This window comes from Lytechinus pictus, chromosome 3 (genome assembly GCF_037042905.1).
Source record: "Lytechinus pictus isolate F3 Inbred chromosome 3, Lp3.0, whole genome shotgun sequence".
Lineage (NCBI taxonomy): Eukaryota > Metazoa > Echinodermata > Echinoidea > Temnopleuroida > Toxopneustidae > Lytechinus > Lytechinus pictus.
The window spans coordinates 28390885-28414145 of record NC_087247.1 but is presented as its reverse complement, the minus strand read 5'-3'; the positions used below and the strand labels follow the sequence as shown (position 1 = coordinate 28414145).

At 35.8% G+C, this 23261-nt stretch overlaps 1 protein-coding gene across 1 annotated transcript in view; it reads left to right on the top strand.

Annotated features, from left to right (window-relative positions):
- LOC129257494 (transcription factor TFIIIB component B'' homolog) overlaps window positions 1-17124 on the top strand; it is a 31148-nt gene extending 14024 nt beyond the window's left edge. The window contains exons 7-10 of the mRNA XM_054895829.2: window positions 152-387; window positions 8197-8346; window positions 9853-9993; window positions 11475-17124. Of these exons, the coding sequence (XP_054751804.2) occupies window positions 152-387; window positions 8197-8346; window positions 9853-9993; window positions 11475-12928 (1981 nt within the window). The 3' untranslated portion in view covers window positions 12929-17124. The remainder of the gene's footprint in view (window positions 1-151; window positions 388-8196; window positions 8347-9852; window positions 9994-11474) is intronic.
- The last annotated feature ends 6137 nt before the right edge of the window (window positions 17125-23261 follow it).

Sequence of the window (23261 nt, the reverse complement as noted above, 5' to 3'; positions counted from 1 at the left end):
ATTTCTATAGCAAATTTACTATCAGCCAATCAAATTAAAGGATTTCAGTAGCTTTTAACTGTTGTAAATTTGTTATTGTAACAATTGTTATGAAACGGATCCCAGGCACTTTGTTGTCACAAGTGATTTTATGTCTGATTGTTGTATACAGTGATGAAGAGCAAGAGGAAGCCGTTGAAGAAGACGCCTCGTCTGCCACTATGGCCCCGCAGGTGAAGATAGGTCCAGACGGTGAGATCATCATTGATCAGACCAGCTTGTACGTCCAAGCTTCTCCCGTCCAGACCTTTGATCCCTCGGAGAGCGAGATCGTCCACGAAGACGCCTCCACCACCACCTACTCCAGCTTCAGGAAACATAAACGCACTTCCGCCTGGACACAGAGAGGTATGCCTTGAGCAGTCTGCAGGCACAGACCCTTTGTTTTCGCGATGTGCATAATGCAGAGTCTGATGTTGTGAGACTAGATTCACTCATGTACTGTGGCTGCTTCTTATTTGGCACAGACAGAGTGTTTGGAGTCTCGTCTTCACTTGAGACATGGTATTATTTTATTCAAAGGCAAATTTAAGTCTGAGCTTGCAAACTACTTCTCAAAATGCATTGGCCCAAATTCTCAAAGCTGGTTTAGAGTCTAGACGGGTCAATATACAACCAAAAATACCCTTACCCGGGACAAATTGCAACAAATGATTTTTCAACGGGTTTTTGTACTATTTGACCTCAAGAATAACATACTAAAAATCTACTAAAATCCGCATCCGGGAAAGTGGTTATTTTTAAGATGGCGTCCAAGATGGCTGCCATTCACTAAAAAATGGAGACAACTGTATCATTATCCACCCTAGAATCCTATTTCGGTTCATATTCCATGGTCTAGGGAGTAACAAAATTGATGATTCAGGCAAGAGTGAATTATAAGCCCTCCCTTGTACCTGGCAAATCCAAGATGGCGCCTAAAATGGCTGCTGTAGGCTGAAAATCCACAATTCATCTAAGTGGCTTTAATTTGGTTTTTATTCAATGGTTTAAAGGGTGAAGTAGTATATTGGAACAAGTTACAAGGACAGCCAGTGGTCTGGTGTATCCAAAAAATCAAGATGGTGTCAAAAAATCCAAGATAGCTTCCAAGATGGCTGTTGATAATTAAAAAGGACACAGTTCATTTCATATACGCCTGGGACATAACAATTTTGGTGTCTTAAATAAGACATTGGGACAAGTTACAAGGACAGTCAGTGGTCCAGTATGTTAAAAAATCCAAGATGGCTTCCAAAAATGTCTAAAATTGCTGTTGCTACTTTAAAAAAAGCCCCGACATATTTTGCTAAATATCCAGAAATGTGATTTTTGTGTCTATACCATGGTTAAATGGCTCAAATGATACATTGGGACACATTACAAGGAAAGTCAGTGGTCTTGTATGTGCAACAATCCGCGATGGATTCCAAAAATTCATTCTGAAATGGCTGCTAATACTTAAAGCGGACATAGCTCATTCCATTTTGGCCCGGGAGATGTGATTTTGATGTCTAAACCACTGGTTTCAAGGGTTAAATATTATTTTAGGATAAGTAACAAGGACAGTAAGTGATCTGATATGTCCAAAAATCGAAGATGTCTTCCAAAAATTGATCTTAAAAATTGGCTGCTGATACTTAAAGTGGATATAGCTTATTTCATATCGGCTGGGAGATGTGATTTTGGTATCGAAACCACTGGTTTCAAGGGTCAATTAATGCATTAGGGCAAGTTACAAGGGCAGTCAGTGGCCTGGTTTGTCAAAAAATCTAAGTTGGCTTCCAAAAATTGATTCTAAATTGACTGATGTTAATTAAAGCGGACATAGCTTATTTAGTATCGGCCGGAGAGATGCGATTTTGGTGTCTAATCCATTCAGTTTCAAGGGTCAAAATAATACATTAGGACGGGTTTTAAGGATAGTCAGTGGTCTGGTATGACCAAAAAATCCAATATGGCTTCCAAAAATTGATTCTAATATGTCTATTGATACTTAAAAGTGTCATAGCTCATATTACATGTATATCCGCCTGTGGGATATAATTTCTGTGTGTAAATTATGGTTTCAAGGGTCAAATTATATATTAGGACAAGTTACAATGACAGTCAGTAATCTTGTATGTCCAAAATTCCACGATGGCTTCCAAAAATGGAGTAAGAAATCTTACTCATGAAAGGACATAGTGTGTTCAATTATCTGGGGAATATGAGTTTGGTGTCTAAACCATGGTTTAAAGGGTCAAGTAATACACTAAGGTAAGTTACAAGACCAGTCAGTTGTCTGTATGTTAAAAAATCCAAGATGACTTAAAAAAAGGGGGTGTAAATTGACTGTTTTTACTTAAAAGTATACATAGTTTGTTAGAAATATACCTTGGAGGTAATATTTTGTTGTTTACACTAGAGTTTAAAGGGTCAAGTAATACATTGGGTTAAGTTAAAAGGACAGTCAGGTGTCAGGTATGTCCAAAAATCGAAGATGGCTTAAAAAATGGGGGTCTTAAATGACTGTTGTTGCTTAAAAGTGGATATAGAACAGTATAAATACGCCTTGGGGATACTATTTGGTGTCTTCACTAGGGTTTCAAGGGTCAAAAAATACTTTGGGATTGGTTACGATGATATGTAGTTATCTATTTTGCCTTAAAATCCAAATTGGCTTCAAAAATGGGTTTTAAAGTGACTGTTGTTACTTTAAAATGGACATAGTTCATACAATATCAACCTGTGAGAAGTATTTTTGGTGCCTACACTTTAATGCATGGGGATAAGTTATCATATTATTTCATGAGTTGGTAACAGCACCCATTTGATTAAATTTTAGAATCTGCCATGTATTCAAGTGCTGTTTTAAAGAACAGCTGAAACCCAGTAAGTTCCTTGGAACGCGGGTAGCATATTATTCTAATGCCACGTCAACCTTCCAGCTTCAACTCTTGTTATCAGGAGATATTAGCTTGAACCCTGGACCAAGGAACTTTGATACCACCACGACCACCGATGAGTGTTACAATCCTGGTGATACAGCGAGAACAGAATGTAAGGTAAATCGACATGTATATGATAGAAATAAGTTACTGGAGATCAATCAGAATAGACAGTTTCTAACAAGGTGCAGACTTCAGGATGGCGTTTGGAAGAATATATGTTCTCTCGGGATTGCTAAAAGGCAAAGGTTTCACAGAGGTAAAAGAGCAGGGAGAAGGAAGCAGAGGCATATCCCAGTATTGACAACTCCTCGTTTGCCTGTCAACAATACCTCCAGGTGTGGCATCAATTACAACAATCTGAGGAGGATACCCAGACACGATCCTAACATTCAGTCTGGTACAAAAGTACATTTATGGAATGCACGTTCTCTCAGAAATAAGGCTTTAGTCACCTATGACTACATTCTTGAACATGATTTAGATATATTTGTCATCACAGAATCATGGCTGAAAGATGACGATCAAGTTATCAAGGGTGAATGTACCCCACCTGGATATACGCTCATCAACACTCCACGTAAAATGGGAAGTGGGGGAGGCATAACAGTTATCTTCAAATCTGAGCTCAAATTACAAAGCCGCACTTTGGTGAATGAGTTTAGGACATTTGAGTGTGTCCATGTTGTGAACAAGTCATCGTCATCTTCTTCACTATTGAATCTGGTTGCTGTTTACCGACCGCCACCATCACCCACAAATGGACTGTCCTTGGTGGATTTCATGAGTGAATTTGATACCTTTTTGACTGATATGTATGTAATCCCAGGCAAACTAATTTTGCTTGGAGATTTCAACTTCCACATAGACAATCCTACTAAGACAGATGTGAATGGTTTTCTCCAGGCTATATCAGCGGCCGGCTTACATCAGCATGTTACTGGTCCAACCCATTCGCGGGGACACACACTGGATCTTGTTTTCACCAGAGAATCTGAGTCAATAATCAAGAGATGCAGCGTGCAAGATATGCTGATGTCTGACCATTCTGTAGTGAGGTTGGAGCTGACAATCCCTGTCAGTCAGCAAGAGATGATCACAAGAACCTCTCGTAATTATAAAGCAATTGATAGGGACAGATTCAGAGATTCCTTTCAAACGATGACTCAGAAGTTTTCACAACATAAGGATACTGATCATAGTTTTGACTGGTACAATGATACGCTGCGTGGTCTTGTTGATTTCTTGGCTCCATCGACAGAAAGGACCTGTGCGGTACGTAGAAGAATGCCTTGGTACACCGAGGAGATCCATCTTTCTCGACGGAAAAGGCGCAGAGCTGAAAGGAAGTGGCAGAAAAGCAAGTCTGCAATAGATCATGATAGCTATCTAATTGCAAAGCGTGAAACATCAAATCTGATCTGCAGGACAAAGATGTCCTTCTTTCGACATGCACTTTCTTCTTCTGATACCAAGGAAGTCTACAGGACATTGGACTATTTACTGAACAGAAAGAATATGTGTCTTCCCTTCCATGACTGTGCGGAGACCTTGTGTAACCAGTTTTCTACATTCTTTACCAACAAGATTGAAAAGATTCATGAAAGTCTTGGGGATATCACTTCATGTTCCGGGACCTCGATTGAATCTAGACCGTTTTCATCATCTCCTATGGTCTGTTTTGATCTGACAACTGAAGATGAGATATTGAAAATCATCAAGGGTTCTGCAAGTAAGTCATGCAGCCTGGATCCCATTCCTACATGGTTCTTGAAGGAAAACATCCAAGATCTTCTTCCCATCATAACCAAGATAGTCAACTCCTCGCTCTCATCAGGAAACTTTCCAGCGGCAGCGAGAACTGCAGTTATACGACCACTTCTTAAAAAGCCATCACTCGACAGGAACTGTCTTTCCAATTATAGACCTGTGTCCAATTTGAGTTTTATTGGAAAGATCATTGAAAAGGTTGTATGTCGAAGACTTATGGATCACATGGCTGATAATGACCTGTTTGAGCAACACCAATCGGCATACAGACCACACCACAGTACGGAAACAGCTCTAGTGAAGGTGAAAAATGATATAATGTTTGCCTTAGATAAAGGTCATGTGGCACTTTTGTTGTCACTTGATCTATCAGCAGCATTCGATACCATCGACAGGCAAATTTTGATATCTCGTATGTCAAACAGGTTAGGAGTCAACGGTATTGCACTCAAGTGGTTCAAATCCTACCTTGCAGACTGGACTACCAAAGTAGAAATAGGTGGGAAGTCATCTAAGTGTAGTGCGAGTTCTATAGGCTTGCCGCAGGGGTCTGTATTTGGGCCGATCGGCTACTGTATCTACACCTTACCTGTAGGAGACATCGCTCGCCATCATAATGTCTTCTACCATACTTATGCTGATGACATACAGCTTTACGTAACATTTGATCCTAAGGTTTGCAGTGTAGATGAAGCGAAGAAGACTCTTTGTGCTTGTGTCACAGACATCTGTAGTTGGATGACTCTTAACAGACTTAAACTCAATGAAGGAAAGACTGAATTTCTTGTCATAGGTTCAAGTCATAACCTTCGTTCCCTTAGTGATGTTAGCCTTGGTATTGGTTCTACTACTATTGTATCATCCAAATCTGTTAGAAACCTTGGTGCTTACTTTGATTGTAATATGAATATGTTAGAACAAGTTAATCAATTATGTAAATCTGTCAGATTCCATCTAAGAAACATATCGCAGATAAGAAAGTACATAACTGAAGAAACCTGCCACAGTGCTGTTCGTTGTCATATTTTGTCCAGATTAGATTACTGTAACAGCCTATTAACATCCGTTCCCCAAGTGTATTTGAAGCGCCTACAAAGTTTACAAAACTGGGCAGCCCGTATTATCTTTAAGGTGGACCGACGTCATGATCCTGGCCCTTTACTTAAATCTCTTCATTGGCTTCCTGTAAAGAAGAGAATTGTCTTTAAATTACTTCTTTTTGTCTTCAAAGCCTTTAATAACCAGATGCCAAAATATATCAAAGATAGCCTTGCTTCCCATAGACCAACTCGCCCTAATCTCCGTTCATCTAAAGACCCATATTTGCTTGCCATACCCAAAACTCGTACAAAAACAGGTGATCGCACATTTAGCGTTACTGCTTCTAAAGAATGGAACAACATCACCACTTTCATTAAATCATCAAACTCTTCAGATCAATTTAAGAAACTTCTAAAAACATACCTCTTTTCCGATTAATTTCTTTTGCGTGTATTTGTATTGTAATTATTATGTACTTTTGTTTTAAATCGTTTGTAAACGCTGTGATATAGTTAACTATGGAGAGCGTACTAAATGCTAGTTATTATTATTATTATTATTATTTGTTTTTTGACAAAATGGAATACTAATTATCCTTGTTACTTGTCCGAATGTATTATTTGACCCTTCATACCACAATTTAAACACCAACATTATTTCTTATAGATAGATATTGTAGAACTCTGACCATTATTGAGTGATATGAGTCGGTTTAAATCCTTTTTTGAAAACCCTCTTGGATTCTTAGGCAAACTGGACAACTGCATATCAATGTAACCAGTCCGAAAGTATTATTTTAACCGTAGTGTGGACACCAAAATCATATCTCCTTGGTGGATTTTAAATGAACTATTTTCCATTTTTAAAGTAGCAGCTGTCATTTTAGACCTATTTTTTAAAGCAATCTAGGATTTTCGACATACTGGACCACTAATTGTCCTTGTAACTAATTTTTTTACTTTTAAAACCATGGGAGAGACATAAAAATCACATGCCCTTGACGGATATTACATGAACGATGTCCATTTGTAAATACTAGCGGCTAATTTATACTATTTTTTTAGACCACTGTGGACTTTTGGACATACTTGACCACCCATTGTCCTTGTAACTTATCCCTTATGTATTATTTGACCCATTAGATAATGGTATAGGCAAAAAAATCATATTCCCGGATATTGAACAAACTATGTTGAGGGTTTTTTTTTAGAAGCAACAGCATTTTTTACTCCATTTTTGAAAGTCTTCTTGGATTTTTTAACATACTGGACCACTGACTGTCCTTGTAACTTGTCCCAATGTATTATTTGACCATTGAAACCATGGTCTAGACACCAAAATCATATCTCCCAGGTGGATATGGCATGAGCTATGTCCATTTTAAGTATTAACAACCATTTAAACTCATTTTTTGGAAGCCATCTTGGATTTTTGGACACACCAGACCTCTGGCTGTCCTTGTAACTTGTCCCGATGTACTTCTTCACCATTAAAACCATCGAATAAAAACCAAATTAAAGCCACTTAAGTAAGTAATAAATTAATTTTTGATTTTTTAGCCTACGGCAGCCATTTTGGGCGCCATCTTGGATTTGCCTGGTACCATAGAGTGCTAATATTCACTCTAACTTGTATCAATAAATTCATTTACCCACTGGACCATGGAATATGAACCCAAATATTATTCTAGGGTGGATGATGAGTGAGTTATATCCATTTTCAGTGAATGGCGGCCATTTTGGACGCCATCTTGAAAATAACTACTTTCCCATATGCGGATTTTGGTAGATTTTTAGTATGTTATTCCTGAGGTCAAATACTACCAGAAACAGTTGTAAAATCATTTGTTGCAATATGTTCCTGGTCAAACCATATATTGACCCGTCTAGTCTGTAATCAGAACTCATGGGTTATGTAGATTTCATTCATTATGCTTAACTCAGCACATATATTGGGAAAGATTGTAGTGTTTTAATTTGTTTGTTATATTTTTCACCATGCGTAACAAAAATATATTTACAGAATATAGTATTACATTGTTAATAATGATACATAGTAGGAACTAAACATAAATAAAATATGTTTGAAGTCCCTTAGATAACATTGTAGGTAAATAATTCGTTTAACTTAAACATAGCTCAAAATGTGGTTTATAGTCTCTTTAAAAGAGAAGCACAATGATTGATGTAATGAATGGTGTCTTGTACACTTTGGTTGATTAATCTCTCAGGATTAATGCGCATTATCAGCCTCACATCAAGGGTGCAACCTGCGGCATGCGTAATGAAATGCACAAATTAGCTAGATTGATGGAAGAACCTATACAAAATGACCACCCTCTTACCTGTTGATTATTTCACCTTTCCTATCTCTCATCAGCCATTTTATATACAAGTTTTACTTATTCCTTTTCTATCCATTCTTTCTCATTAATCAGATACAGAGAGATTCTATTTCGCGCTGAGTGCAGTCGGAACTGATTTCGCCACCATCACCGCCATGTTTCCAAGTAGAACCAGAGCAGAGATCAAGCGCAAGTTCAAGAGAGAGGAGCGAACGAATCGCGGGAGAGTCGACGGGGCATTAAGTGAGTAGAACTGTACCCAGAGGGGCTTTCCACAAAAGCATGTTGTCATTGACTTTTCATCAACAACATTGCTCTCAGTCAATCAGCTGCAAGGAATTCAATCGTTCATAACAAGTTTTCAATGAAATTCCAGTTAACATGCATTGTAAACAGTTCCCCTTAGTGCATTTCTTGCCTGTGAATTTCATCGGAAACTGTTACAAACTATTGAAATCCTTGCAGCTGATTGGTTGAGAGCAGGTTTGTCTTTGAAAAATCAATGACTAGATGTGTAGAGTGTTGTGGCCCAGTGGATTAGTCTCCGGACTTTGAAACAGAGGGTCGTGGGTTCATATCCCATCAATGACGTAGTTTCCTTCAGCAAGAAATTTATCCACATTGTGCTGCACTCAACCCAGGTGGGGTGAATGGGTACCTGGCAGGAAGGCTGCTTGAGCTACAGCCGGGGTAATAATATCCTTTGGAAGCGCATAGAGATGTTATTCATAATGTGTTATTCGCTATACAAGAACTGACTATTATTATTATTATTATTAGATGCTTCATGTGTTCTTGAGAGGAATGAAAATAATAATCGGAAATATATAGCACCGCCTATCAATGACTGCTTATTTTAATATTTATTATTTTATTTCAAGGGGCATAAGTATCATAATGAAAAATAAAAACATAATGGGCAATTTTCTTCTTGTAGATGGTTGGATATTTGATTATGACGTATATGAACTATTTGATTCCCCCCTTTTCTGTTAAATACTAATACATTTACTACGAGGATAGAAAGAAAGTTTGATGAATCATCAAATATTGATAAAAATAATACTTCTTAGCCTTAGATTCTCATGATCCTTAAACTTGTATCTGCTTTATGCTACTTTGTACTGTATTTGAATGGAAATGAAATAAAGAATTTTTAATTGAATTGAATAGATGTTCCAGGTACCTACTATCCAAACTTATTTACTAGTATCTGTGACAAAGTAAACACATTTTGTGGTTTTGCTTAATAGCTTTTGATAAAGATCAATTGAAATATTTCAGAATTTGAGAACATGAATGAAAAAGATCTTCACGTTCTGTGCCCATTTTATTGCCTATGGTATCAGATGTTGGATACTAGAGAAAGAAGGTATTCACCAGTCATTGAATTAGCAATATAATGGAAATGACACTAAGCCACTTCACAGTAAAATAAAGGTAATGAGTAAAGAAGTTATTCACTGTTATGAATTCACTATGATAAATATTCATCAGAGTTTCATACATGTAACTGCTAAACTACATTCCTGGTTTAAGGATGAAAGAGCAATTTAAACTTATCTATTCGTATTTTTGTACAACCTTTTTCCCCAGTAATGAGTAGGCAATTCAGAAACATTCCTAATTGTTTAAAATTCTTCAGAATTTGATCTTAATTTGTGGCTTTCAAGGTGGGCAGGTATGTAGTTGATAGTTGCAGTGCCTGAAAGTTATTTTTTACATCATGATTGCCTTTTCCTCTGTCAGTGAATCGTAAAGAGTTGAAGGAGTCTCTGTTTGATCTTCCGTCGGACGAGTCTGATGTGGAATCAGCGGTCGATGCCAACAAAAACAAGAAAAAGAAGCCAGCGAAACGCAATGAAAAGAAAGTTGCTTCTAAAGAGAATGGTGAGTCGTATTTTGTTGTGTCGGTGCACGAACGCCCATAGCAAAAGATTTTTCTCACACCGCATCAGTGCAAAAATGCCCTTATGCATGCTGTTAAGTGCGTTTATGTGTGCATGTGATACAGGAAAGTGTGGTGTTCAGTTTAAATCTGAGTCAGAATCAGCTTGAAAGTTGCTAACCTTGCCTGTTTATTGTTGTAGATATTCCTGAAGAGGAAAAAAAAGAGAACTGCTTTTTACATTAAATTTCAGTCAAAACACCGCACATGACTTTGCAAAAATGCAATGATTTACTGGATATATGATGTTAAAGACCCTGACCGGTGTAAAAACAATCATATATCAAAATAAAGGTAATGATTTATACAATACAAATATACCAAAAATATTACATATATCTCCTTCCAATAGTTAAAAATATTAAATCAAAATCAAAGAAACTGCTCCTCCAAAGTACGCTTCGATTGAGCACCCCCACGTCGCCTGGAAATGATGACGTCACGTTGTGTCAGGAGGGTTGTGATTTCATAGGTTTGTGTACAAAAGCATTGGGTATTTTTTTCCATTTCCATGTTATGAATCCATTTTTTTTTTTCGTTTTCAGATGAAAATGGCACTCAAAATTATTCACTGTTCAAATTGTTGTAAACCTACAACTATTCATTACTTTTTTGTGATTTCTTTGTTTGGCTCTTATTGGGCCTAAATTGCTATGTCAGGAAAGGTTGTTATACATAATCTAAATGCAGATAGAATTGAAATCTGCGCCAAATAAGCAGGAAATAAAATATGGCAAAAACTAGTTAAAAACTGTAGATTTCATACATTCAAGCTTTTGGGTAAAAATATATGTGATATCCCTCTGTGATAGAAGTGAAGAGAATGAAATGCGTTATCTGGAAAGCAAAAAAATCACCCAGTTTTTCTGTGTACAAACCTATGGAATCACGACGCTTCTTACACAACGTGACGTCACGGTCTCGAGGCAGGTGAAAAGCACAATAAAGCCTATTTTCTAAGCGGGGTTCGAAGCCCGATAATTGGAATATTCTTAAGCAAAATACTCAGCTGGGAAGCGGTGAAAATGCATGAAGCATACCTTGCTGTATTTAGTAGCTTATAAGCTTTCGATTGGTATATAATTTATCAATTTCATTTTCGGGTCCGGTCTGGATCTTTAAGTAAAGAAAGGGTTATGGTATGGATGCCATAAATGAGAATAAACACTAACAAGTTTAAACATGACTTGAAATCCAATATAACTCTTTGTGAATCATCTTCCCTTTTAATGCTAGGATACAACAACAACAATGATCTTATTCTGAGGTTTTTTTTTTGTATTATAAAAATATTTGATTTCTTCAATTCTTTCATGTTTTGACAGGTAATTTGTATCTATCAGAGTTTGTCAAACGCATGACATGGTACTTGATGAGGTATGATTTTAATGGTTCATGCCTGTACTGGAATTTTCTTCAACAGCTCAAGTTGCTCTGGACGATATCGCAGAAGAACCGGAGGATCAAAATCTAGTAGTGGACGATGCATCTAGAAATGGTGATCTGGACTCCCAGGATGACACGGAGGATCAACCCAATCTGGAAAACATTCTAAGCATAACACGATCAGGACGTCAGCCAAAGCTTAGGACCTCATTCACCATTCAGATTCCGCCAAAAGTGAATCGCAAAAGGACTAGGGCTTCTCCAAGTCAAAAGGCAAATGACCTCAAGGTCTTTGACGACTACGCCAAACATCGTATTCAGAGGCTGCAGAGTGAACATGAAGCGACCTTGTCCCTGAAGAGATTAGCTAGGAATGAGGCTGCTCAAGATCAGGAGGAAGAATCAGATGATGGTAGGAGTGATATGACCATGGATATGATGAGTGAAGTTGGGAGTGAGGTACCCGATGACTTGGAGAGCGTTGACAACTTGGGTCTGACCAATAACCTTCAACCTTTGAGAGTGTTACAGAGGAACAGTCCTTCTGTAGGACTGTCCAGCTTCCAGCTAGGGGATGGTGGATTCAGTTCTCCTGAAAGTATCAACGATCCTTCAGTAAAGAAAGTTACCCTGATGATCACCACACCAGACGGTAAACAGACATTAGTTCAAGTCAACTTGACATCAGGTGAGAGTAATCCCCTGCCTGTATCCTCAGGCAGTAGCCAACAAGCGGAATCTGGTGCTGCGAGATTAAGAGACAGTGGAGTTGGACAGCCGTCACCGAAGGCAGGGTCAGCTCAGATACCTGCTGGTGCTACATCACAAGCGACTTCAAATCTTGAGCCAAGTCCTGCTAGAACTCTGACTGCCCTCACTGACGTGTCTTCACCGTACCAAAGAGCATCTCCCCATAATAAGCCTTCTAAGCAGTCAAAGAATGTGACCATTTTGAGGATCATTGACGGGAAGGTAGTGCGCAGTCCGTCACAGCCATCAACCTCAACAACCTCTCCGGGAATGGAAAGAATTTCACCAGCAATTACACCTTCAGTCAAATCGATTCCTTCAATGCAGCTTGCAACTTCCTCTACCCATTCATTACATCAACAAAGTTCTGTTCTAAGTTTAAGTCCATTCCCTTCTGGTGTTCCAGAGGGAACTTCTGTCATTGCAACCAAAGAGACGTCTCCAATAGAAGCACAAAAATCTGTTGAAGTGACTCCCGCGGAAGCACCTATCATTCCTGTCGTCACAGAGAATGTGTGCTCAGACAACTTACTAAGTATAGGCTCCCTCCATGATCTCGATATGAGCATGACCTTTGACCCTAGTATTGGAATTGCTGCTTACGAGGAAAGTATTGAAACCAATGGGGATAACATTGTTGCTCAGCAAGTTAATATAGCAAGTACAAATCCCGATGAGCCCAATCCTCAGGCTAAACCTAGATATAAACGTAGTGAACCTTTCATTCCTCCCATTAAGTGATGGAGCACTCTTATTTTGAAATTTGTTGTGGTTTGCAGTAGCAGTGGTATGTTATGTCCCCTTTCAAGCATAATATATCAAATTCCCCAACTATTTTATCTATGCTGACGTTTTTTAATTGATTTCTCTACATTATTGTTTGAACTTTCCATCTACTGAACAACCATAGAGTTGGCAAAAAGACGTTCTCAAAAAATTTATTTGAATTTCTACAGAAAAGGAAAACAAATTATTCATTTGTTTTGATACAGTATCAAGAAGTATGATTAATCTCAGATACCCAACTTTGAAGTATTTTCACATGTTAAGCTCCCCCCTCCTTTTAAAAATATTTTTAGCCCTAAAATATGTTTGTTATTCAATTCAATTCAATTCATTTATTTGACATCCTTTAAAAACATATGTACAAGTATACAACAACAAAGGAGTACAATAATTTAAATCACAGTATAAGCGATAAAAAATTGTCAAAATATAAAAGAAATGAAAATAAAATGTAGCGGATGTAGGAAGTCAGAAAGGCCATTGACCTGTCAAAGCCGACTCCCTTGATTACTACATTATGGTACGATTAAAAACACAAATAGAATAGTGGCCAAGAAAACAAACAAACAAAACAGACACGAGGGCAATAATGCTATTGTCCTGATTGGGGAAAGTTAAATCTTTGTAAGTTTGAGAACAATTGGAGAAACAAGAAGTTATGAGCATTTGAATGTTTGCAGTCACTATCCCATTATCAATGCGACTTAGATTTGTGAGGTCACACACACTTTAAAGGACAAGTCCACCCCAACAAAAAGTTGATTTGAATGAAAAGAGAAAAATCCAACAAACATAACACTGAAAATTTCATCAAAATCGGATGTAAAATAAGAAAGTTATGACATTTTAGAGTTTTGCTTAATTTCACAAAACAGTTACATGCACATCCTGGTGGGTATGCAAATGAGGAGACTGATGACATCATCCACTCACTATTTCTTTTGTATTTTATAATATGAAATAGGGAATATTCTATTTTTCTCCTCATTGTCAAGTGAAACAACGATTAATTCCTCCCTGAACATGTGGAATGAGCTTTGTTTGATACTATATGATTCAGTCAAGTTGGTCCTTATTGTCAAATCTTTAAAAAATGAAATATTGTATAATTCAAACAATAAAAACAAAAGAAATAGTGAGGGACATCATCGACTGTCTCATTTGAGTTGTGCATATCACTGTTTTGTGAAAAATAAGCAAAACTTTAAAATATCATAACTTTCTTATTTTACATCTGATTTTGATGAAATTTTCAGTGTTTTGCTAGTTTGATTTTTCTCTTTTTATTAAAATCAACATTTTTCTGGGGTGGAATTGACCTTTAATAATTCATTCCCTTTGTACACTGAAAGTATACTCCATTGGATCTATTTTGCTCATTGTAATGATAGTATCATCCATGGTATCTTTTGTGAAACCTCTATTACGTGTCCTCCCATGAAAAGAACGCCTGATCTACAACAGATAGACATGATGAAATGAGAATGTGAATAAAATTTTTACAAAAGTAATGGGGAAGTTGTCCAAGTGTGACATCACACATTGTTGACGCATTGTCAACGGGAGGATGTCCTGAGCACAGTGATCTCAACATTCAAATGCTAGTAACTTTCTTAATATTTGTCCCTTCTTTTAACCCTTTTTGTCCTGCTATCACTCCAGCTAACATAATCCTAGGTTTTCATTCTCCTTAAAGATTCTTTTATATTTTGATTTATTAAAAATAATAGTTTTGAAGGTCAGTATGAAAAAAATGCAGCCTAGTACTTACAGGGTCCAGCGGATAAAACAATATTTTGTTTTGTTGGAACCTCAATTTATGCATTGAAAAATTATGCACATTTATTATATGATAGACAGTCCTGTGTTTGTTTAAATGCAGATTTTTTTTATAATTTAAGTTTTGATGAATTTGTTGGAACCTTTGTTTTAATCTTGATGTGTAAAAAAATGATAATTTTGTGGTGCATGCTTTTTTCTGATTTCTTTATATATATCTACCACCTTTAAGTGCAATATGATTTGTAACACATAGTGTTGAACTCTTTTAGAGGAAAAAATGTTTTAAAATTATCCTTTTTTGCATGTGTGTTTCTGTTTGGATCCAGCCAGCAATGTTACAACTGTAGAGGGGAATATTTATTAAAGCCCATCTAAAGTTTTGGTAAAGTGTCAATAATGTGAAACTATTATTATCTAACATGCTGATCTTACAGAACTGTAATAGCTGTTGAATCTGATTTTCATCCACCAATTCTCTTGGGTTGTATTTTTGCTTTAAAAAGGGCCCTTTAGTGATTGGATATCAGAAACCAACATAAAAAGATTATATTTTGAAATTTCCAGGCCATTTCATGCTTTGGAATCACTTTTCGTATCAAAGGAAATAAAAGCATACATATGTTTTATTATGAAAGGGTACCTGATCAAAATTAATTTTCATGTAAAATCACAAATTTTGTCTGTAATTTCACATCCTCCACTCTTAACTGTTTTGTGTGTGGTATACACATTCATATAATCAGGTAATAAAGTGAAATAATGACAGGCCCATTCTGGGAAAATTTACGATAGATAGCTAAAGAATGACTTAAAGATGTTTATATTTCATGGAAATGTCTTTGATAGACTTCTTACCATTTCAAATGCATTGTTATGTAGAGGGATATAAATGACTTTAAAAGGAAGTTTATCCTGAAGAAAAGTCTGTTGTGAAAATACACAAAATAAATATTTTAAAACAATATTTGTGAAGGTTTGGGAACATCTGTCAAAGATTAGGAAAGTTATTAATAAAAGTTTAAGTTTTGATTTGTGATGTCATATATGTGCAACTGCCCCATATTGTATGTTATATAATCTAAAATGCAAATATTTCAATTTTTCTATGGTTCATGATACTGAACGTTTTCTTTCAGGAGCTTTTGGGAAATAACTTGTCTGTTGATATACTTATTAAAGGTACAATCAAAACAGTATGCAATTTTTGTAGAAAATGACATTTTTTTACTATACAATATATGGGGAAGATGCTCAAATATGATGTCTAAAATAAAAAAATAAACTTTCAGATTCAATTCTTTGTTGGATTTTCCTCAAACCTTTAACAATAATTTTTATTTATATTATATTTTCACAATTAACTTTTTTTGTTGGGATGAACTTCCCCTTTAAATTCTTTCTGAAAGCATCCACGCATTGGTCATATCATGTTTAAGAGACATGGGTCTTCTGAATGATATATCATTAATTGAGATTATGCATTAAGTTTAAAGGGGCAGTCATACCTGGGGCCCGTTTCATTAAACTTGTTATAAAAACAAGTTTGCAATAAGAGTTAAAAGCTACTGAAATCCTTCTGTCTGATTGGCTGATAGTAAATTTGTCATAGAATCTTTGCATTTGTTACTGTAACAATAGAAACCTATGGCCATTTGCTCCTTTTATCCCATTTCTTGGTGTTAATCCTTCCATTCTTGATATTAAGAATTCAACATTGTTGGCAACACAAAATATAAACAATTCAAAATTTCCTTATGTAAAGAATCATCTGTTTTGGTAACAAAAAACAATGTTTGATATCAAGAAAAGCAATTTAAAAAAATGACATGCAGCAGCCTACATACATCTGCATAGCTGGCTATAACATTCAGGTGTGACCGCCCTTCGTCATGCATGATACACCGAGCTTGTCAAGAACCAGTAAGGTACTGACAATGTGCTTTTTTCTTCATACATGTACATTGAGATTTTAAAGTACCTGGTAATGGCTCTCACACTCATCATACTCTGTATATTAAATGGATTCATCTTTGTGCAAGAGGGGGTGTTGCAAGAAAATATTTGCAATCAATTTCAATTATTCTGTTGCAAATTCATATTTGATAGCTTGATTTTAGCTGATCACTTAACACTTATCGCAAGGTGCGGATCAACAATCAATTACAAAGTTCAATCAATTGCAAGATACTTGATTGATTTTTTACCCAAATATCACTTGCAATTGATTGCAGGTTTCTTGCAACGCCTCATATTACACGTTTTCCAGCAAGAGCAGAACTTTCTGTTTGGTTGTGGTTTTGCTTTTCCTTTAAATTAAAAATCAATTTAAGTTCTCTTCATTCTTGATTAAATGAAATATTACCTCTTGATCATGTAAGTTTTATTAAGGCTGTCTGTTTGTTCAAACAATGAGTATTAGTATAAGAAAGGTGTATTTTAAAAAGTGCAATGTTTTAGAGGCTGCGTACAAAGCTTAGTGATAAATCATGTAGTTTATTTCTACAATTGATTGCATTGATTATATTGTGTATGATCAATCATAAAATTCCTCCCTGCTTTATGATGATACTTTATTATTTGATGGTAGTTCCTGCGATTAAACCTATGTAATTCTCAAGTGAACAGGGGACCAACCCTGTCAGAGAAATCAGGGAAAATCATTTACAACTTTTTTCCAGTCTTGGAAGTTTGATTGACTGAATAGTCGAAAGTACAAACTTTTATGTTGGTGTTCTATACTGCAAATTATTTGCTGCAACAACATGTGAAACTAGAAAGGAGCTGAAATAGTTAAGGAATTTTGAGACTTCATCACAGAAAAATCAGGGAAGTTTGTTTTCTTGAAATACTGGGAATGCTGATGAATCGTTGGAGCGGGTGAATCGTCTTGTGACTCTCTCTCATCCAGCGTGGAATCGTAAGTTAAATAATTTTTATTTTGATGTGATATTTTTGTCTCTTAACCAACTGAATGACAAATTTTCTTCCTCGCTGAATGTTTTAGATCATTGTTTATATGAAGGGAATGCCATCAAAGTAACCAGTGTTCTGATGAAAATATGCATAAATTATAATGTAAATAGTCTTTTGTTTATAATTCCCTCACACAAGATATGAAATGGCAATTGAAGTTGCCTATAAATAATGCAGGAACGTTCAAATTATTCCTGGTTGTAATTTTTTGTATGTATGTGGATCATTAGGAGGGGTAGTTCTCCAAAACCAATGTTCTCCTTTGTTAATGAAAATATACCGAAATCATTATGTAAATATACTTTTGTTTATAACTTAACATTTATTAGGATAAATGTGAGAAAAATCAGCCTTGTAAGAAAACCCCTTTATCATTTATATCGGAGGGATAGTTTTGGATATTTTTTTTTTTACATTTTCAGATATTTCCTTTGGTGGTCAGCCCCCTAAAAGTTACCCTACCGGTTGATGTCAGTGCACGGAGGTATCGATCTTGGCACCGAGACGAAGGTTGACGCAATGGGTGGATGATGATCATTGCTAGGAAAATGTTTGGTGTATGCAGAAAGCTGGTTGGACGTGTGTTGTTGCCAATTTGAGGACTGATTGATGTTGGTCACTAGAAGGGAATCTGTGATCTCCTGTTGAGATGTGGTGTGACATCATTGTTGACTGGCCATTTTTATTTCCTGCTAGAGATGGGACCTAGTTTCACCATGAGAATGAATAGGAAGTGGATGGTGAGCAGGACTTACACCATGCTGATATATTGGTTTGAAAGTACACCCGGGGCCTGTAACAGAACATTTTTTTACGATTGATTCCATTGACTACAATGTACAATCAATCGTGAAAATCAAGCTTATGATCAATCGCTAACCTTTGTGTTACGGGCCCCCAATGTCGTCTCATTATGGTGAGGAGGGATCAAGGATCCAAGTGGTCTTCCGCCAGCCTAGGACCGAAGGTCTTTATGTTACAATGACTGGAATGTTCACAAGGACATTAAGTAGGAATCAAGGGAAAATTGATTCTTTTTTCACCTTTACATGTGGCAATCTATCCTTCCCTTGTGATCTTTGTTTATGGTTTTATTCAGCCAAAGAAATGGTTAACCCAACCTATGTCTACTTTGCACATGCAGGAAAATGGGCATTTTATGAATTACCTGTACTTCGAATCTGATTGAATTCTATTTTTAATATTTAGCATTCTTGGGGACATTTCCATGTTGTAATGTAAAGTCTCTAATGGTCTTATAGAGAAGGTGGTATGTCAAACTTACATCAGATAGATTGTAGAAAATCTTTCATGACTTTAAAAGACAATGTTTTATAAAGCTCGGTTGTTTCGCTTCCTTTCAAGATCACATGATTTCACTCCTGTGTTAGTTTTACAAATGCCTTTTTATAAGCATGATCAGGGTTCAGTGTTCGGAGCATTCCTAGTTTAAAGGACAAGTCCACCCCAACAAAAAGTTGATTTAAATAAAAAGAGAAAAATCCAACAAGCATAACACTGAAAATTTCATCAAAATCGGATGTAAAATAAGAAAGTTATGACATTTTAAAGTTTCGCTTAATTTCACAAAACAGTTATATGCACATCCTGGCTGGTATGCAAATGAGGAGACTATGACGTCATCCACTCACTATTTCTTTTGTATTTTATTATATGAAATATGAAATATTCTTATTTTCTCTTCATTGTCAAGTGATACAACAATTAATTCCTCCCTGAACATGAATAATTAGCTTTGTTTAAAACTATATTGTTCAGTCAAAATGGTCCTTATTGTCAAATCTATAAAAAATGAAATATTGTAAAATTCAAACAATAAAAAACAAAAGAAATAGTGAGTGATGGACATCATCGACTGACTCACCTAGTTATGCATATCACTGTTTTGTGAAAAATAAGCGAAAACTGTAAAATGTCATAACTTTGTTATTTTACATCCAATTTTGATGAAATTTTCAGCACTATGCTAGTTTGATTTTTCTCTATTTATTCAAGTCAGCATTTTCCTGGGGTGTACTTGACCTTTAAGAAAAACAATTTAAAAGGAATGTTAGCTGAGGGCAGTAAAATAAGGGGCGCATAAACCCAAAGAAAAGGGGAGAGGAAGAAAAATCTTTGGAGAAAGCAATTTTATAATTATAAGCTTCTAAAGACTATAATAAACAGGAAATGCACCAGAAATGCAGCTTTGAGGATTTAAACTTCCATATTTTTCTTTAGATCATTTGCCTCGCTTTCTCGAAAACAGGGCAAGAAAATGCATTTTGAGGTTTAAAACATTAATTGAATTTGACCACACTTGGTTGCTACGTCCCTTACATGGAAAAGGAGGCACATGACTTGGCCATCACATATTTTTAGGGTGTGCAAAAAGGCAAAAGGGATTTTTTGTTTTAATGGAACACATAAATAAAGCAAAGTGTATATGTATGAAAATGAGTTAAAATGTAATGAAAGAGAAGCAGACCAGCATTTGAAATTGAGAGGGGTACAACTTTTAATGCTTTTATAAGAAAAAAAACATCCTATGCCACAGATCTCCATCCCTTGTACTTATTTTCGATTACATACTCCTTTTTATTTCATTTATATTTTTGGACGACCAAACTGTAGTTCATTCAGCATTAGGATCACACTCAACTTTTACCTCGGCTTACAAGTTTGTTTTGTGTCACCGGATTCATAATCAAATCAATATTGAAATAATATAAATATATAAAATCATTATCTGCAGGATTTTTTGGTATTTATTTGATACATGTAATTCCATATCAACTAATTTATTTTTACATCATTTAGAGTAACACATTTGGTTTGATTTCAATAGGCCTACTCCCACGTCCAATAGATTTATAAAAATATTTGGATGCCAAGGGGTACGTGGCAACATTTAAAGAACCGTCATTCCTCCGAGTGCTGCCTGTTGCTTACGAATTTGTCCATGATTGGATAGTATTCAATTCTGGTATCTCCTTATTCCTCGATAGTATTACTGATCATCTGTAGCGTACTTGGTAAATGCAAACTATAAGTTCCTCTCTAAATGTAATTTTTGATATAATTTTTTATGTTGCCTAGACGATTGATTATTAAATAATTGTGTTTAGGCCACTGCACACCCTACGACTGGTCTGTGACCCGATTTTGGAATGAACTGTAACATTTGATGCGAGTATTGAGACATACTATAGAACATCTTATCGTGCAAAGTTCTAAATCATTGTACAAAGACTAATTTGTTACTATGCTACCCTCCTTATTAGAACAAAAGCAAATTCAATATGTAATCATGACTCTTAGCAAAAAGATCAGCTATGATTTGAAACCAATTTGGCCTTTACCTTATAATAAAGGCTTGCTATTATCCAAAACTTTAGTATTCTCACAGTTAATTTGAATTGCAAATAAAAAAGGTGCTACCCATTCATATTTTCAGAAAATAAGCAAAGTGCTATATTTTCATAAATCGGTTTGTAGATTGACCAGTCGTAAGGTGTGCGGTTGCCATACCTCCATTTGGCTACTTGTCTTTATTTATGTACCAATTCCTTATAAAAAAAATGTTGTCCATATCTCACCTCCTCTCTCTCTCTTTCCATTTCCATTTTTTTTCTTATTAGAAACCATGTAATTCATCATTTTCTTATGAATTCCACAAGATTTCTTCCTATTGTTATTCCATCATTAATCCCCCCTTTCCCCTGTCTCTACTTCATTTTTTCTCATTCTTGTCTGTTAATTTACATGTATCATTTCAAGCTTTCTCTGTAAATCCTTTCAACTTTCTTTTTCAACCCCTCTTAAACTCCCCCCCCCCCCTTCCTTATACATAAGGTGATCTTTCCTCTCAACACATTTTTTTAAATATTAACTAGTCTTTATTTCTCTCTCTGTCATGATTTTTTTAATTGAAACTTCATTTATTTCAAAATATTTCAAAATAGAAATAAAACCATAAGGTCTAATCCTTCACCTCCAAGTTCAGTTTTTAACTATTTACACACTATTTCTGGTCTATATCTCTAGCTCAATCACATTCAACCTAATCCATGGCTCTATCATTTTCCTTTATCGAATGATCTTATCATCCCATACACATGCTCTATGACAATCCTCTTCCCTCTACTCTCTCTTCTTCGCCCCCCCCCCCTTCTCTGAAGATGATCACCCTCTGAAGGGACTTTCACAATTTGTTGTGTGACAATTTGGTTACAGAATATTTTGCACACGACAGCAGTGCTTGCAAATGGTCGCGCAACCAATTTTGAAAGCCCCTTTATATATACAGGTACAGTGCGTCCCACAAAAAAAGAAAATCATAATTATCAGGGGGGTTCAAAAAAATATATAGTCTTTCGTAACCATGAAATTATTTTTTTATTAATTTTCTTAAATCACATAATGTGAATGGTTCATGTATGAGCAAGAACAGTTGTAGATTTCAAAGCCAAGTTGCTCGGAAAATCAGTGAAGATTTGTTGAGGATACAATGACTTATTGTAAGAAAGGGGTGGTTCATTAATAAATCTATGATTTGCTAACATTTTTAAACTGATCTCTTAAGAGAATATTCAGATTCACCTGGGAGTTTCTGCGCAAATCATTTCGGACATGCCTATTTGTTTACAATCCTCGTATAATTCTCTTAGTATTTTTTTTCAAATCAAGAGGATAATTTATGATCAGAATATGCTTCGTGATTGTGATATCCCTCTCTAGACAGGCTTCCTTTTTTTATGAGACGCACTGTACATGTACATCCTTTACCCCCCCCCCCCCCCCCACCTCCCCATTTTCCCACTGCCCTTGGAAATTACAGTGAACTTCACAAAATGCATGTTCAAATTATTAAACCTGATTCATCAATCATCTGCAAAAGAATGGTACAAACTTCAATTTCTTGAATCCAAAACCTTTTATGATCGATAAAAAAACATTTTAAAACTGTATTTTAAAATTTTTAAGTACTGTTAATAACCGTGAGCATCTTTTATCTTATTTATTTATTCTGAAATTGTAACTGAGGTGATATTCATGCTTTGCACCTCTTGATGCATTACTGGTGATTATTCAAGAATATTGATCAATAGAGCACATCAAAATATGCCTAACAAAATTACATTCATTTTGTGAAGTTCATTTGTAAAATAAAACTAAATAAAACATCTCCCAATTTTACTACCTGTAATGTTGCAAAGTCGATTGCTCTCGAGGTATTCACTAATGATTAAACATTTTACTCTTCGGGATTTTTCTTTGGATTATGGAAAAAAAAACTTTTGGGTTGAGCAAGCTTACTTTCATTTGGGTAGATATTGAAATACATGTATTTCATCTTGAAAATCACAGGATTCGTTTGCCATCAATTTCAAATCCACTTTGCAACATTTTACCAAGTAAGATTGGGGGATGTGAAATGGGGGCAGAATGACCTGCTGCAAGCCAAAATATGACATTATTCCTGAAAGTATTTTATAAACTGATATTATCACAGTTTTTGCATTTTAATGCC